This window comes from Chinchilla lanigera, unplaced genomic scaffold (genome assembly GCF_000276665.1).
Source record: "Chinchilla lanigera isolate Chin_1 unplaced genomic scaffold, ChiLan1.0 scaffold00149, whole genome shotgun sequence".
Classification (NCBI taxonomy): domain Eukaryota; kingdom Metazoa; phylum Chordata; class Mammalia; order Rodentia; family Chinchillidae; genus Chinchilla; species Chinchilla lanigera.
In genome coordinates this window covers 966,919-985,462 of record NW_004955550.1, presented here as the reverse complement: position 1 = coordinate 985,462, position 18,544 = coordinate 966,919, and the positions used below count along the sequence as shown (strand labels likewise).

General features: G+C 37.7%; 2 protein-coding genes across 2 annotated transcripts; both read right to left on the bottom strand.

Moving 5' to 3' along the window:
* Positions 1-1,148: 1,148 nt before the first annotated feature.
* LOC102018989 (olfactory receptor 11H7-like) lies at positions 1,149-2,132 on the bottom strand. The gene has a single exon (XM_005412041.1). It carries the CDS (start codon positions 2,100-2,102, stop codon positions 1,149-1,151), a length of 954 nt encoding a protein of 317 aa, XP_005412098.1. The 5' UTR covers positions 2,103-2,132.
* A 4,533-nt stretch (positions 2,133-6,665) lies between these two features.
* LOC106147380 (olfactory receptor 11H6) lies at positions 6,666-7,658 on the bottom strand. The gene has a single exon (XM_013508550.1). The coding sequence runs from the start codon at positions 7,656-7,658 to the stop codon at positions 6,666-6,668; it is 993 nt and encodes a 330-aa protein (XP_013364004.1).
* Positions 7,659-18,544: the final 10,886 nt, after the last annotated feature.

Here is an 18,544-nt window from a genome sequence, read left to right as displayed (position 1 = left end):
GTCCAATAGCACAGGAAATAAAAGCAAGAATCATCAGTTAAAACAACCTCAAATTAAAAAGTTCTTGCTCAACAAGAAACCCACCAACAGAGTGAAGACACTGCCTAAGAAATGGGAGAAAATCCTTGCCACTTATTTTACTGAGAGAGGATTACTATGTATAATATACAAAGAACTGAAAATATTTGTTACCAAAAATCTAAACAGCCCAATGAATAAATGAGTCAATGAATTGAATATGTGCTTCTCAAGAGAAGAAATACAAATGGCCAATTAAGTACATAAAAATATTCAACACCTTTAGACATCAGGAAAATGCAAATCAAAATTACATTGATATTCCAAATCACCCCAATCATGATGGATATCATCAAAATTACAAATAATAGCAAATTTTGGTGAGGGTTTTGTGGAAAAAGAGCCATTCTACATTTCTGGTGACAATGTAAATTAGTACAGCCCCTATGGAAACCAATATGGAGGAAATCAAATAGGAAAAAATATGGCCATGGTTTTATTCAGCCATATCAGGTTTTGGTGTATAACTGATGGAATTAAAGTCAGCATCCTATAGAGATTCCAACATACCCATGCTTATTGCAGCAGAACTGATAATAGCCAAGCCAATCAACAGATGAACAGAGAAAAAACTGTGTGTATATACACTATGGTTTATTATTCAGCCACAAGGATGAAAAATGTCATTTTAAAGAAAATAGATGGAATTGGAGATTGCCACATTGAATGAAATAAGTCAGACCCCAAAGACAAATATCACATGTTCTCCCTAATATGTAAAACCTAAAAAAGAGAACATGAAAGTAGAGAGTATTAGTAGGGAAGAGAAACAATAAAAGAGAGGGAAGTATAAAGCATGGTATCAGAGAAATGCACATGATCTAAATTATCGTATTGAAACCAAATTTCATACAATTAATAGTCTCTGATGATAAAGGGAAAAAAAATCCTAACACAAAGCACATACACATACACACACACACACACATGAAAATTTAACACTTTTCTGAAACTAGAAAGTAATCAAAATATGATCAGACACATAATAAATTTTGCTTTGCTTATCAAAGCTATAATAGCTATGATTAGTCTTTCACTCGGGGGAAGTCATTGAGTTACACATACCCTACTCATGAGGTTCGGAAAATTTCCATTTTACAGAAAACATGGCGGAGGGCAAATTTCATGTCCTTGTTGCGTAGGCTGTAGATGAAAGGGTTTAAGGCTGGGGTCACCACAGAGTATATCAGTGTGATGATCTTGTGCATAGTGACTGAGCTGCCAGATTTGGGACTCACATACATCACTATTATGCATCCATAGAACAGAGACACCACAACCAAGTGTGACCCACAGGTGGAGAAAGCCTTTCGTCGTCCAGCTGAAGAAGGAACCAAAAGCACAGCTCTGAGCACCAGAGCATAGGATCCAAGGATGTACAAAATAGTAATAATGATGATAAGAGACCTCACAGAATAGAATCCATGCTCTATTATGGCTGTGGGGGCACAGGACAATGACATCAATGGATCTACATCACACAGAAAGTGATCAATGACATTGGGACCACAGAAAGGTAGTTGAGAAATGAAGAAAATTGGAATTGAGTGTCCAAGGAAACCAATGAGCCAACAAAGACACATCAAGACACCACAGAGCTGGCTAGTCATGATGGTGGGGTAGTGCAGTGGGTGGCAGATGGCCAGGTATCGATCATAAGCCATGACAGAGAGGCAAAAGCATTCTGTTGTGCCCAAGGAGAAGAAGAAGTAGGACTGAGTGAAGCAGCCTGCAAAGGATATCGTCTTAGTTTTGGAAAGGACGTTGACCAGCATATTGGGAACTGTGCACGTTACATACCAGATTTCTAGGAAGGAGAAGTTGGCCAGGAGCATGTACATAGGAGTGCGGAGTCGGTAGTCCCATCTCACTGCACAGATGATAGCCATGTTCCCAGTCAGAGTTAACATGTAGACCAACAAGATCATTGAGAAAAGGACAATCTGTATGTTCCAGGGACCAGGAAAGCCCAACAGGACAAAGTGAGTCACTGTAGATAGCCCTGACTTGTTCATGGTCCCCATCCTATGGAGAGATGAAAGATGGATGATAATAAATAATTTGCTTTGCTGCTAAAGCAAGTTGAAGATTTCTTGGGGAAAGGAGTTTGGCTCTTGTAGGCATTAATCTTAAATAAATATAAATTTATTTAAATCTAAATTTTAAATTAATAAATCTAAATTTTGAATAAATCCTGCTGAATTCTGCACATGCTGTTTGCCACTCCCCTGATATTTTATCCATTCTAGGTTTTTTCTTCTATTGTAGAAGACTAAACTGAATTAAATTTTATCTTATTTAACTCAGTAATAGGATACTTAACCAGCATGTGCAAAGCCCTGGGTTTGATTCTGAGCACTGATAAAACAAATCAAAACAAACAAACAAAATAAAAAATACTAGTGAAATTAGAGAAATCTCAAAATAGAGGTAAGAATAAGTTTATAGCTTTTATAACTTGTAAAATAAGTTCTATGTACTTATTCACGTTCACAGCAGCACAACTTGTAACAGCTTCAACTTGGATGCAGAATTTATGCCCATCAACAGATAAATGGATAAAGAAAAGGTGTATTTACACATGATAGAGTACTATTTCACCATAGAAAAGGATAAACAAGTCATTTGTAGAAAAATGGGTGCACCTGAAACCATAACATTAAGTGAATGAGACACACAAGCTTAAATATCAAGTGATTTCTCTTACACAAGAAAGTGAAATTATAGATAAGGATCAAAATAAAAGATAGATCACAGGAAGTAGAGAAATAGAACTTTCTGAAAGGGGAAGGGGGTCAAGAGATGGAGAAAAAAAAGGGAAGGAACAAAAAAGAAAGAATTAAGATGTATTATGTACATGTACCAACTCCACAGAAGGAATATAAACACTGTGTACTGCAAAATGTAGCAATAAAAAAAAAAATAGAAAAAAAATCACATGGTACAAGAAAATCAGAGAGGGCTCAGAAAAAGTAGACCTATATTTCAAAATTTGCTCTTTTTAAATTTAGAATACTATCATCAAGAAGATGCTTTTTAAAGACTCAAATACAATTCAAAGAATCACAATGATAACTTTAATACACAGGAAAATTTTAATAATTTTTAACCTTTTTTTGATAAGGAGATAATTTGATTTTAACATGTTTTTGATAGAAATGATGTTTGTATTACTCACTCAACATAATAAAATAGAAAATTATGCTATTGAGATTTTATTACACAAGATAAATGTAGCTCTTGAAGGCTCAATAAGCTAAATTCATGAATTGAACTATGAATTAATTTATCTAGAAACAATGTAACCTACTTTGGAACTGATTATGTCAGAGCATTTTGTACTTTGCCTGACAAGAAACTGTGAGCAAAAGGCAACTGAAAGATGAAAGCTAATGAGTTTAACTTTTAAAGCTATGATGCTGATGATAAGAACTAAACTAATCCATGTTGATGATCATTTTCTTGAGACATCGTTAACAAATTGTCCCTCTTCAAGGAATTCTATACACTCTCTGTCTTCTCAAGCAGGAAGTCTTCTAAACAAGATTAGAGAGCAGAGAACAGCACTTTCCCTTGGAGTGGAGCAAGTGAAATAATAATTCTAAACTTACTGTCTGTCAGCCCAAAATGCATTACACATATGTGCTAATAATGTGAAACAAAAAGTTAAAAAAGTTACAAAGTAAATAAATAAAATGCATAAGATGAAGCTTTAAATGTTTGAGCTATAAACTACTTTTCTTGACATTAAAAACAGCAAATTCAGAAAACCAGTAGTTTCAGAGAGAGCATGGTAAATGAATTTCACAGAAAATTTCTACATAATTGTAAAAAGCAGCTCCTAAAATAGTCACCATTAAGTGCTATGGGGAACCTTAGTCTGCATACACTCTGATGTGATTTTATAATGTCTTCTTTTTTGTCATTTGTCTTAGAGTGCAGATGAATAATAGAATGGGTAAACAGAGTAAAACTGAGAGAACAAATGATACAAATAACCAAAGGCAAAACAATCAATAAAACAAACAAAAAACCTCAATTTTATCTTTGCTTCAATCTCTGTAGGTAAAGTTTTTCCCACACTACTGTACTTAAGTTCTCTACAAAATGATAATATTCCTGGTACCTCAGCAAGTTCTCAAGAGGGGCAAGAGCTGTTCATGACTTTGATAACATTTGGTGCACTGATTTGGGAGCATATGAATTCCATGGTCATCTAAACACTCTGACGAAGTTCATTTTTCTTTTGGTTATAAGCTTTAAGAAAGAACGATGCTCTTTGATCCTCAGTCTGTTGACCATACTGAATGAACAAATGTAGTAGTGAAGAGACCCACCCGTCATATATAATAATAGCAATGTCCATCAGAGAAGACATCTGTAAAACCACAAAGCCTTCCTAGGTCATCCAGGAGGGAATTCACATGAAGGTCACAGAGATCTCTCTCCAGTTCTAAGAAGGAGGTTCTGTTGGAGAGCTTCATGCATGGCTACTTTCACTTCTCTTGCACCCCAAGAGTCTAGTGATCTGTTTCTTACTGTGTGGAGACAATGTGTCAGTCCAGCGTATGTGTTATGTTAGGCAGTCTTGAGAAGCATCAGGTCTCTGTTCAAGTAATCCAGTAAAATTTTGTTGTCCTTAGGGCGTTTTCCTTTTGCCTGGAGGTTTCATTAATAATTTTAGTAAATTGGTCTATAGGGATTATTAAAAATAATGTGCTACATTAACTGAGCTTGAGGTAGGCATGTTCTCCTTAAGGTTGCTTTCCAAACAGGATATGTGATTTTGTGTATTGGGTACATAGAGCCTCTCATTAAATGGCTTCCTAAAAGCCAATTTTCCTTAGATAATTTCATATTCTATGGAAGAGAAAGTATAGTTTTTGACTCTTAAAATGTAAAACCTTGAAGTACAGAGAAATATCCTCAAGTACCTTATACTTCTTGCTACCATTTCCAAACATGCTCTGGTGGAAACTTACTGAAGCATTTCAGCACTTTTCACCAGGGCTCCTCTTCCTCACACTCCCAGTGATGTCAGGGAATTGTCACAGCTAAGTAAGTGTGCCTGTGTGTGAGCAGGCTGGAGATCCACAGGGTGACCTTTTCTCTTCAGCACTGGCTGAGGGTTCAAGAATGGAATTTGTTTTTGGCATAATTATTTTTGGTTTGCCCTTTGGTCTCTGAGACATACATGTTAATCTCAGAATGAGATGGAAACTGCAGTGCACAGACAAAAATATGTTTGGCATTGTTATTCCATACTGTGTGTGATATTGGGGTAGTCACACTGCTTTTGGCAGGAAGCAAATGAGTAAAGATCCCATTGGGAGTGAATGTGTTGGAGGCAAAATTAGAAGATGTGTCCTCATGAACGCGATGATTACACGTTGGGTCACTAGGAGAGAAGACTGCATGGAGCTTTGAATGATGGGAAGGAAGAATTTTACTTTATCTTTGCGATAGAGATATGAAGCACAGAGGTACTAAGCATAGTCTGACTTTGTAGTGAAAGATAACCTCAAACATGGATGGTATACATTGATGAAGTGTTTTTTTCTGGTGGCCTCTTGACCAATTATCTTAAAGAATATTTATGTTTGAATTTAAAAGATCTCATTCTCCCCAAAAGTTTCAGGTACAAATGCACTTGATTTCCTCTACTAGTTAATGTTAAAACTAGCATATATATATATCATGGTAGAAGGATATATATATACACATTGGTATGTACATATGTTGCTGATTTTATAGATCTCAATATCATATGATTACTCAGTGCAGTTCTGCATCTTTGAAATAATTTTATTGAGAATTATTGCCAGTGAGCAAACTTAAACTGCTAAAAATCTATGAAACATAAGTTTTGCCCTCCAGCTAGGTATCATCCGGAACACACTTACTGAAGCCCTTCTTTACTGTTATTATAAAGAGCTAAAATCAAAAGTGACCTGTTTAGTATGTAAAATAGTGCAATCATGTGGAAAACAGGATAGAGATTCCTCAAAAAACTAAAAATATATCTATCTAGGATCCAACTCTCCCACTCCTGGGTATCTAACCACAGAGAATGAAGTCAGCATTCAAAAGAGACCCTTGTGTACCTGTGTTTATTGAGGCACTATTCACAGTAACAAAGATTCAGCATCAGCCTAGATGCTCATCAACAGATGAATGGATGAGGAAATGTACATATACACAATGGAGTATCATTGAGACACTAAGAAAAATGAAGTCATGTCATTTTCAGTAACATGGATGGGACTGAAGGACACTATGGTATGTGAGATAAGCCAGATACAGAGACTTAAGTATTGCATGTTTTTGCTATGTGAAACTAATAAAGAAAAATAAACAGTAAAGTTGGCCTGAAGGCAGATATGGGTTTACTAGGGACTAGAAGTGTGGGTACAGCATGATGGTGAAGGTAGAAGGGCATAACCAAGGTTTACATGACCAATTCGTGATTGTACATGTATGGCAGTTTGACATTAAGTCCTATTAATTTGTACAATAAAAACTACTACTTTGTCTGTTAAAAAACACAAAAAAGAAGGCAGTCATTCAATTTATCTTTCAGAACTGTCTCAATGTTGTGTAATTGTTAGTCCCAGAACTTTCTTTAGGGCCTCTTTCATGTCTTTGTTTCGGAGACTATAGATAAACGGATTTAAGAGTGGAGTCCCTGCCGAGTACACCAGAGTGACAATCTTCTGCATTCCTGCTGGGTTCCCTGAGGAGGGGCTCACGTACATAGCCATAAGGGTCCCGTAGAAGAGGGACACCACCATCATGTGGGACCCACAAGTGGAGAAAGCTTTCATTCGGCCAGCACCAGAGGGAACTCTAAGCACAGCTCTGAGTACTAAAGTGTAGGATCCCAAGATGGAGAGGAAGGGCCCAAAGATGATCACTGAGTTGAAGGTGTAACAAATGAGCTCTGTGGAAGGAGCAGGGACACAGGACAGTGCAAACAGTGGGCCTGGGTCACATACAATGTGGTCAATGATGTTTGGTCCACAGAAGGGAAGTTGGGAGATGAGGACAATGGGGACTGGATAGCAGAGAAACCCACTCACCCAACACACACAGATCAGGCTCACACAGAGTTTCCTAGTCATGATGGAGGGGTAGCGTAGTGGGCAGCAGATGGCCAGGTACCGGTCATAAGCCATAACTGATAAGAAGAAACACTCTGTTGTACCCAGTGAAAAAAAGAAGTAGAATTGGAGGAAGCAGCCAGAGAAGGAAATGGCCTTAGTCTCAGAGAGGATATTGACCAGCATGTTTGGGACAGTGGAGGAAACATACCAGATCTCTAAAAAGGCAAAGTTTCCCAAGAGGATGTACATAGGTATGTGGAGCCTCCTGTCCCATTTCACTGCACAGACGATAGCTCCATTCCCCAGGAGGGTCAGGAGATACAGAACCAGAATTAACGAGAAGAACAAGCTCTGAATCTTTCTTTGACCATGGAAACCCAGGAGGATAAACTCATTCACAAGATGCCTTGTTTTGTTCTGGGGTCCCAAAGCTGTTAGAAAAAGAGAAACAAACAAGAAATGAACAACAGTGAACATGTGAGTTTTGCTAATATATGCTGGGAGATTCTAGATATTCTAGATATTTTTAGATTATCTAGATATTTTTACAGCATCTCATTCACTTTCCTAATGACCCTTAAGCAGGAAGGAAGTATACTTTTTTTTTTTACAGATTAGAAAGCTAATATTTCTCTTTTGTAGATGAGAAGAGAGATTTAAAGAGTTCACTTAAATGTATGTGCAAAGCCATTAACTTCTAGACATTCTGTCATATTCTGGGTTCTATTTGGACTAAATTGTATTTAATTTCAGATGTTACTTTAATCCTGAGCAGAGTAATGTTTTGTCCTAAATGATAAAGTCATTTTCCCTTGAATATTCTACATGCAAGTATAAACTTTGGACCCATCCTTTCACTTTAAAGCAAACATTGAGTATGAATCAAAGAAAAATATCTGCTCAGTTACTTTCTTAGTCAGGATTCATATCTACATCATCTGTGTTTATGTCTCTCCAATAAAAACTCTACATCTATCTACATGTATCCAGTAAAAAGTAGACAAGAATGGATTTGTGGGTGGAAGTCTTAACAGCTCTATTTTTGCTAGTCTTAGGGAGGTAACATAGAACACCTAGAAACTTGTAAATTGCTTGTAAATTACCTATATACTTTTCTTTTGATTATGCTTTCTGGGAGTTCTACTCACACTGAAGGATTTCTTTATTTTGAAAATTTTTTTTCTTTTTTCTTCCTTCTACAGCTTGATCCTGGCACTTTAAGGTCACTAGATGAATTTCAGTCTTGTTGAAAGTACACAAATAAGTCTAATTCCTCTTGCAGTATGGTGGTGGTGGGTAGGTGTCATGCCCGTACATGAGATATTGTGTAGGCCACAGTTTTCTGTGGCTTTTCCCATCTCCTTTCGGTGCCCCAAACTGTAGTATATATTATGGCTTTATTTTTTTTTAATTTTTTATTTTAAAAATAAAAGGAAGAAAACATTACCAGACAGACAACCATTTACAAAATAGCAAAAGAATGGCACGGACAATACAGAGTTACAAAGTGGTAGGAAATTAACAATGCTTGTTGTATTATATATTGATATCTTCAAAGTGGTTTCTCATGAAAACAGATAGAGACATGCAATACTGATCAATCAAGGACTCATTGACAGTTTCTTTCAGCAAAGAAACAGAAGACAGTCGATCAACTATGTTAACTATCCTGTATATACATACATACAAAATTTCTCCTTCTTTCCCTTCTTTTTTTCCCCACATCTCAGTTGCCTTTTACCCTTGAGTGTTTTCCTATCATTTCACAATGTCTATCATACCTCCTACTTTAAATTAACTCTTTCAGGTTTTACACTAGTGAAACAATGTGATGCTTACACATGCAGGTCTGATTTATTTCACTTATGAGTATGGTTTCTAGTTGTGACCGTTTACCTATAAAGTCCTCGAGTTGATCTTTCTTTATAGCTGAATAATATTCCATTATATAAAAGTACCACAATTTTCTTATCCAATCCTTGATGGATGGACATTTGTGCTGCTTCCACAATTTAGCAATCACAAATTGTGCTGCTATGAGCATAGGTGCACATATATCTCTGTGATATGATGTTTTGAGATCTTTTGGAAAAATACCCAGCAGGGGAATAGCTGGGTTGAATGGGACCTCTAGATCTAGTTGTCTGAGGAATCTCCAAACTGATTTCCACAGTGGTTTCACCAGTCTGCATTCCCACCAGCAGTGGAGAAAGGTTCCTATTTCTGCACAGCCTTGCCAACATTTGTTATTGGTTGATTTCTTAATGCTAGCCATTCTTACTAATAAGAATAAGTAAGGTGGAATCTCAGTGTTGTTTTAATTTGCATTTCTCAAATGAGTAATGATGTTGAACATTTTCTCATGTATTTGTGTGCCATTTGTATTTCCTTATCTGAGAAGTGTGTATTCATCTCAGCTACCCATTTTTGGATTGGGTCTTTGAATTTGGGGGGGCTGATATTTTAAAATTCTTTCTATGTTCTAGACAGAAGCCCTTTGTCTGAGGGACAATCAGCTAAAATTTTTTCCAAGTTTGTGGGTTTTCTTTTGACTCTGCTGGTGATTTCTTTAGATGTGCAGAAACTTTTCAGTAGGATGAGATCCCAGTTGCTGATTCTTTCAAGTGTTTCACATGCAATTTGGTTTTTATTCATGAACTCTCTGCTTACACCTATGTCTTCAAGATTTTTACCTACTTTCTCTTCCAATAGATTTAGTGTTTCTGTTTTAATATTGAGATCTGTGAACCATTTTTACTTGAGTTTGGTGCATGGTGATAGACGTGGGTCTATTTTCAGTCTTTGGCAGGTAGCATATGGCTTTATTCTTGAGGCAAGTTGCTGCTGGTTAAGTCAGTTTTTCTAGTGTTGAGACTCATGTGTGTTCAGTTTTGCTAGCAATAAGCCTATAATTTCCCTTCATCATCTTGCTTTCATATAAATTAAATAAGGAATAAAAGGATCACACTAGTACGTACAGAGACCAAAAAGATTTGGTCTCTGTAGTCTACATAATGGCTTATTATTTGTTGACTCAGGAGTTGAGACCAGGCAAATGTTTGTATATTTAAGAGTCATGGTTCTATTTGTATTACAGAAAAAATAGTTCCATATTTTTAAAAATAGTCCTCTCAGAAATTCTTAACAAGGTTAACAGAATCTGAATTTGGCAGTACAGTATCTAGAAATGAGGTCGCCCTTACATGTTCATTGTGATTTAGTTAAGTTTCCTCTGCCCAGGACCCAGGCCAGTTCCAACCCATAATACCAAGGTTCCTGAGTATATACTAGTTTACAAAGAACTTAAGAGTTCAGACTATGGGTTGGAAATAAAAAAAATCAGTAAAAAGAATTTTTTTAAACAAAATGTTTTTAGTTTGAAGTTGCTGGTTTATAAAATAAATTTATTCATTTCCTCTCTGTCAAGTTGATGAATTTTGCTGATTAAGCCTGAAGTCCTGAGCTCACTTGTGATGATTTATTGATAAAATTGCTGCTTATTTGTTAATGATCTTTTTGAAGCTACTGGTCCAGTCATATTTCTATGTCTTGAAGCTTCCTCCATAAAGTTCAGGATATTTAACTGATAAGCTATCATCAATATTTTACTTTATTTTTTGTTGTTTTGTTTTGTTCTGAGACAGGGTCTTGCTATATAGTTCATGCTGGCCTTGAACTCACCATGTAGACCAGGCTACGTAGTGATTCTTCTTGCAGTGATCCTCCTGCCTCAGCTTCAAGAGTTGTGAGACTGCAGGTGTGCACCAGAATACCCTGGTAACCATCAATACTTTAAATTTAACAGTATGTTGACGATAGTATTTACTCATATCTCCCTTAATATACTTACAAAATTCCATCTTTATGCCATTCACACACTCTGCAGAAAGCGAGTTGTCTGCTTAGTACTTCATCCAACCTGGAGCAAACTCAGAATGATAGATATTTTACTAACAAGATAACTTTGGATATTTGTATGAACAATATTTTTAGAATAACAAAATATTTCTCTAATAAGTGTGACTTTTGTGAAAATGTACATTTTCTCAAAGTGATTTAACACATTGAATTGTAATTATGATGACAGTATGTGCCAAAATTTATCTATATTTAGATTTATCAGATCTTGAGCAATCATGCTTTGTTTAAAACCAAAGTTAATGGGCTTGCAATAGAAAGCATCAGTGTTAATTTTAATACTTTATTTAGTATTTAATAAATGTTTAGTCACTGTGTGTTACATTTCTAGCAGTGTGCTAAATTCTGGAGCACATTAATAAAAATGAAAAGTAAATTTCCTCTGCTTTTCAACTTAGCTACATTGAAACCACCCAGTATGCCAATATAGCTGACAGAGGTATGCTTGGACAGTTCCTGGAGCTGTATGTTTTGCTCTATGTTATGGACCAAAAAATTACTCTTTATTATGACTAACCTAAGTAAATCTACGTAGAGCAGGTAGCATGTAGTATTTTATTTGGCATAGAAATAGATATTTTGGGCTTCTCAAAATTTGAATCATGAGTTAATTTACCCTATTCACACTTCAAGAAGTTTTTGGCACCGAGATGATAATTATAATTCATGGTATGTGATCTGGAACCCAACCTTTTAAGCCTTGATTCCCATGTCAGTATTTACTTTACTTCATAACTTCCAAGAGCTTGTTGACATTTGTGCTAAGGTGAAATTTTACTTATCTATGGAATATAGGGAAGAAAAAGATAAGTAAGCTTCACAGATAATTTGAAATCCCACTGCACCCTTCCTATCGCCTACACTTCTAAAACACATCTACTGATGTCTCAATTAGTGAATTTAAATTCACCTTGCTTGTGTTTCAGTTCACTTTAAGGGATTTGCATATAAATGTTCAGCTGGAGAGAAGAGGAGGACAGAGAACCTGGAAAATCCACTCTGCATAGCTGACAAGGGGGTCAGGCCCCCCTAACTCCAGCCACGTGCAGAAATTTAAGCCACTTGCCCAGGGAAGAGCCCTTTTTCAGTTGTAAATGCAGAAGTTCCTTAGAATTTATGTTTCTGAGGTGTAAGTAAATCTGAAGGAAAACAGAGCCATTGTCTTACTTCTTCCTCAGTTTGCACCAGCGCTTTGTCACTTGCCAACAACTCTGAAAAAATAACAACTTGCTTAACTTGCTCCCGCTGAGAGGCACCCCACCAACCAAAATTTCACTAAGCAATGTTGCAATGCAGTACAAGATTTAGACTACATTCTGATGGGAATTTAATCCCCCACCCCAATGGCCAAGTCATGTGAGCATCATTTACCCTAAGTTGTATTGTGAGAACCCTGTGATATTTGGGTGCGCTCTTGATGTGAGTATGCTGTATCATCTCAGGTCCTCTTTAAAAGTGTGTTGGGAGATGACTAGTAAGGAATCTAAAGCACTGCTCCTACAAAGAACAGAGGAAAAAAATTAAGGGATTTATGGGGGAACCTCCTGTTCTTGGTGTCTGATAGCAAGATGTGGAGCAGCAGTGCTGTTCACTGCACTTTCTTACCTACCTGATGGCATTTTTGGCTCTCAAGGTGCAGATGTGAGTGAAGCCCAAAAGCTGAGTCAGGGATGGAGAGTGTTTGTGCCTTCAGAGACTTGCATCTTGAATGAAATGAAAAATGTTTTTCAAACCATTGACTATTAAGAGTTTACAAATCTCTCCTGAATAGGATCCATAGTTCCCCAGTGTGTTTGTTTGGAGATCCTGCTTCCTTTCCTGCACCTGCACCTCTGCACGCATTTAGTTCTGTCTTTGTCTGTTAGGGTTTTCCCCAGTGGTTTGATGAGTCCTGATGTAAGGGCCGGGACACATATCTAAGAGGGTCAGGAAAGCTTTCCTTTAGGTGGCTATATCCTCAAAGAAACTAAGCTATTCAGGGGAAGTAAGTGGAGGCAGAGGAGAGAGAAAAAGTATATGTGTATCTGTGTGTGTGCGTGTGTGCACGCATGTAAGTGTGCATGCTTGTGTGCATGTGTGACCTCTTTAGATAATATACTTGTTTTATTCTTTTTAAAATGTATGTAATTGACAAGCATTTATTATATACCTACTGTGTGTCAGGCTGTTAAACACAGTACAGTACATACAGGTGAGGGGGAAAAGAACCAGGTTAAGTTCCACAGATTACAAGTTTGTTTTGGTTTAAATATAAAAATATAAGAGAGTACCTCAACATAAAGAAGCCCATATGTAATAAACCAACAGCTGACATAATACTGAATGGGAGAAAAATGAGAAATTTCTTTTTAATATCTGGAACATGACAAGAAGGCCTCCTTTCACTGCTTGTTTATTTTTGCTTTTTGTATTTTGTTTTTTTGAGAGAGGTTCTCAATGTTTATTGTAGGCTGGTCTCAAATTTGCTATGCAGCTCAGGGGGAGTAGAGTGTGTGTTCCTCCTACTTTAGTCTCCCCTCTGCTCCCCACTTTTATTCCAGACAGTGCTTGAAGACCTAGGCAGAGCAGTAAGGCAAGGGAAAGAAATAAAGGACATCTAAATAAGAAAAGAGGAAGTTAACTTGTCGCCATTTGCAGATGATGTGACCTTAAAGTTTAGACAAACTCAAAGACTCCAATAAAATCTACTAGAGAAGTCGGTTCAGGAGGCGCACAGGAGGCAGACGCGGGCCGCACCAACAGCGATCACAGACTGCCTGTGTCTGTGACCTCCAGGAGGCCAGGGCGCAAGTAAAGGCCAAACCTGAACCGCGGTACCAGCAGCTCATGGAGCGCCCGCTCCAGTACCTCACTCGGCTCAGGGCATTCGCAAGGAGGGCTCACACGTGAACCCCGGTGATAGCAGTTTGCGGGCCTTCTGAGAGACAGGATCTCACGATGCTGTTCAGGCTGGCCTTGAACTCACACTGTAGCCCAGGCTGCCCTAAACTCGAAGCAGTCCTCCTACTTCAGCCTCCTGAGTGCTGGGATTACAGACGTGCACGACCACACTGTGCAACAACGAGAGAAAAGTAACCAAGACAAGAGGGTTCATCCATTGTGAGTTCATAGCTAAGTGTGCTGTTAAGAAGGCACCTGGCTGGAAGAGGAACTAGAGAACACCAACGCTACAGTGTCTCATCTTTTGAAATGAAGCCTGAGCTGAGTGTGGTGCGTGCCTGCAATCCCAGCACTGGAGGGGATGAGGACTCTTGGAGCCATCAAAGGAGCAAGGACCCTCCCTGAGGAATGAGGGCCTTCCAGGATCCAGCCAACGTTCCCAGAGCCACACTCTCAGGTGTTCCTGAGATCCACACGGTACCTGCCAGAATGGTCTTGTACCTTATGACATCAATATCCCAAGGCTTTAAATGTGATGGTGATGTCAGAAGTTCTCTTCCTGGTTTTACCTTCCTTGATTCTAACTTCTGTGCTTTCTTATAAAAATAACACTTTGGTCTCATTTGATTTTTTTAGTCTTTTTCCTAATATCTCCACTGCCAAGTCTGGACTTCAGGACAAGTTATTTCAACAGCCTTTAAAAATATTCACTCTACCCTTCAACTTTTCTTTAGTCTTCTGTGTTAATTCCAGCCCCTACCATCTCAACTTTTTTTCCCTATCTGTATACCTAAACTACTAAATTTTGGGAAAAGTTGATCATTATTTCCAATGCTTTTCCTCAGCAGTCATTTCAGATGATCCATAGGATGACATACATCTTCACAAAGGACGGGCATTTGCTAAGCCTCCTGGCTAACCCTCCTGTGTGCCCCAGCACAGTCTCAGCGCCATTGTTCCTTGACAGTCCTGCCACTTTCTGTCATTACGCCCTTCTCTGTAACCCCACAAGTTTTCATCGCATATCGCCCTTTTCCTTCCTCTTTAGTGTTCAGAGGGATCCGTATCCCTCCTATATTCAGCTTAGTCATCCTGCCAACCTTTTCCCCATACTTTCATTTCCATCTCTGGAATGCTTCTGTAAGGTCTAATACCTCCTATAATAAATAACAGAAAAACAAGCAAGGAGAATTCAATTTTCTTTGCAACTCCTTCAAATTATTAGCTTCTGTTTCCTTTCTAGGCTAACCCTGCTCACTCCTGGACCTCTTGAAAACTGGCCAGTGTCCCCATTATGTCACAGAAATTGCTTTCTTACAGGCCACCAATGATTTCTAACTACCATATCCAATGACCTAGCTTTTCATTATTAGATTTATCTCATATCTCAGAAATGTCTGCTTTCACTACCTGTTTGGCCTTTGGGAGACACACTCCTGCTTTACCTTCTCTGTCTCCTTCAGGGAGTTTTCTCTACCACCTTATCAGAAAAAGACTTTGACTAGGTGCTTTTGCCAACCTCTTCTCTCTAGTATCTTCCTTGACTTCATCAGCTGCTGCAATTGAAACTATTACTTGGTGTGGATATTTCCAAAGTTTAAATTCTAAATGTCTATTGGATATTTTTACTTGGATGTTCTAAAGAAAGGACTGACAAACCTCTCTATAAAGAACAGATAGTGAGTAATTCAGGCCCTGCAGGCCATATGGTCTCTGTCACAACTACTCAACTCTATTGTAGCAGTGTGAAAGCAACAAAACACATGAGTATAGCTGCATTTAAAAAGTATTACTGATCAGTTGAATTTCATATAATTTTCATGTATTGCAATATATTCTTCTCTGGACTCATAAAATTAAATATAAAAATAAAAATAATAAAATCTACTAGAGAGACTTGGCATAGTAGCATATTCTGGTAATCCCAGCACTTGGGAGGCTGAGGCAGGAGTTTTACCATGAGTTCAAGGCCAGCCTGGACTGCATAGTGTGTTTAAGGGCTGCCTGGACTACATAGCATGACCCTACCTCAAAAAAACAAAACTAACCAGCTGAACAAAAACAAAAGAACAAGGGCTGGGGATTTAGCTTGGTGGCATAGCGCCTGCCTGGCAAGTGTGAGGTCATGAGTTCGATTCCCGGTACCAGAAAATCAAAGCAAAACAAAACCCCAAAAACCCAAAAAGACCCCAAAAAACAAAAGAACAAAAATAACCTCCCCACACCCCCAAAATCTATTGGAGCTAATAAACGAATTCAGGAAACTTGACAGAATATAAATCAATATATAACAATTAGTAGCATTGCATATGCCAATAATAATTAATCCAGGAGGTGAAAGATTTCTGCAATGAAAGTTATAAAATATGATTGAATGCTATTAAAGAGGACACAAAAATGGAGACATATTCCATGTTTATGTATAGGAGGAACCCAATACACTCTTGATGGGAATATAAATGGGTATAGCTACTATGGAAAGCAATATGGGGGCTGGGGATTTAGCTCAGTGGCAAAGCGCCTGCCTGGCAAGCACAAGGTTGTGAGTTCGGTTCCCGGTACTGGAGAAAAACCAAAAACCAAAAAAAAAAAAGGAAAGCAATATGGAGGCTCCTCCAAAAATTAAAAATAAAACTGCTATATAATACAGCAATCCCACTAGTGGGCATATACCCAAAAGAAATGAAGTTATTACTATACTTTGAAAACACATCTGCTCTATTGTGTTCATTGCAGCACTTTCACAATAGCCAAGAAATGGAAACAATCTAAAGGCCCATCAACTGATGAATGGATAAAGAATTTGTGGCATATATACATAGTGGAAAACCACCCAGGAATTTCAAAAGATGAAATCTTGTCATTTGAGGCAACATGGATGGATGACAATAGGTTGTTATGCTAAGTTAAAGATGCCAGGACAAAAAGTAGGGCCTGCATGATTGCATTCATATGTGGAATCTAAAGAGTTAATCTCATTGAAGTTAAAGTGGAATGGTAATTATCAGAGACTGGGGAGAGTAAGAGGGAAGACGGGATGGAGAGCCATTGATTAATGGGTATTAAGTTACAGTTAGGAGAAATAGTTCTGGTATCTATTGCATATTAGAGTGTCTACACAATATAATAATAATAACCTTCATGTTAAGGGTTATTATTGAGTTAAGAAACACAAATAACCCAATAATCCAATTTAAAAATGGACAAAGGGACCCGAGGAGCTATTTTTCATAGACAAAATATATACCTAACAGATACAAAAAAATGCTCAGCTTCAATAATTATTAGAGAAATGCACTTTATAACCACAGTGGAATCCACTTATTTGTGAGAGTGGCTGTTATCAGAAAGTCAAATACATAAAAAGTTTGGCAAAAGCGTTGAGGAAAAGAGACCCCTGCACATTGTACTGGCATGTAAATTAGAAAAACCACTGTAGAAAACTGTGCAGGAGCACCTGAGGGCATTAAAGATAGAGTTACCATCTGATCCTGCAAGCTCTCTTCTGGGCATTTACTCAGAAGATTAGATCAGTGTGTGTAAGAGATATCTGCTCCCATATTCACAGCTCCATAATCCAGAACAGCCAAGTTAAGGAACAGCTTGGCTGATCACCAACGGATGAACAGATACAGAAAATGTGGTATGTGGTGTTTGTGATGACATGGGTGGGGTTGGAGAACATTTTGCCAGGTGCAGTAACCCTGGTACAGATTAAGTAATGCATGTTCTTACTTCTATGCAGAATGTAAAATAATTGAGTGCAGAGAGGCAGAGAACAGTGGTTACTAGAGGCTATGAGGGTAAAGAGAGTCGAGGGATGGTGGTCAGAGAACAAAGCCTCAATCAGACAGGAGGTATTGCTTTCTTCTTTCAGTGTAGCAGAGGGAATATAGTAAACAGAATCATGTACCATACATTTCAGAGTTGATAAGAGAATAAATTCCAAGTGTTCTAATCAAAGAAATATAAATATTGAGGTGACCTTTCAATTAGATTGATTTAATTATCCTACATTGTATTGATGAACCATGACATCACTTTTTACCCCATAAATCCATACAACCATAATTATAATGTAGAATTTTTAAAAGTTCTTACTGTGGTTTAAAAGTTCTACATAATTTTACCACCTGTTCACTTTCGAACTTTTGTGCAAATTAGGTATTAACTCTTTATTAGCTTTTAAAGTTTTTGGACTATCATAAATTCCCATGTGTACAAATGTTACCTCAATTACTGCACATCTAAACTGCCTAGCATACTGGGTACAATAGAGGGGATGTACAAAGAAGTTTCCTAGATGAATATACATTGGCATACAGAGGCATTTGTCTGAGCTCACTGTGCAGACAATTGTGCCATTTCCCATCATGGCAAATACATAGACCCCAAAGAAAACTGAGAAGAGCAAACTTTGCATCTCCTGACGACCAGGGAAGCCAAGGAGGACAAACTTGGTCATAGTACTTGTCTTTGAATTGTTCATAAATCCCAGGGCTGTAGGAAAGACAGAAAACACTTTAGCTGCCATTTTGTTTCTTGAAAAACTTGGGGGAAACTTA

What these genes read in the sequence shown, in the direction of transcription:
- LOC106147380 (XM_013508550.1), bottom strand. Translation starts at nt 7,658, where the DNA reads ATGTTCACTGTTGTTCATTTCTTGTTTGTTTCTCTTTTTCTAACAGCT.
- LOC102018989 (XM_005412041.1), bottom strand. Translation starts at nt 2,102, where the DNA reads ATGGGGACCATGAACAAGTCAGGGCTATCTACAGTGACTCACTTTGTC.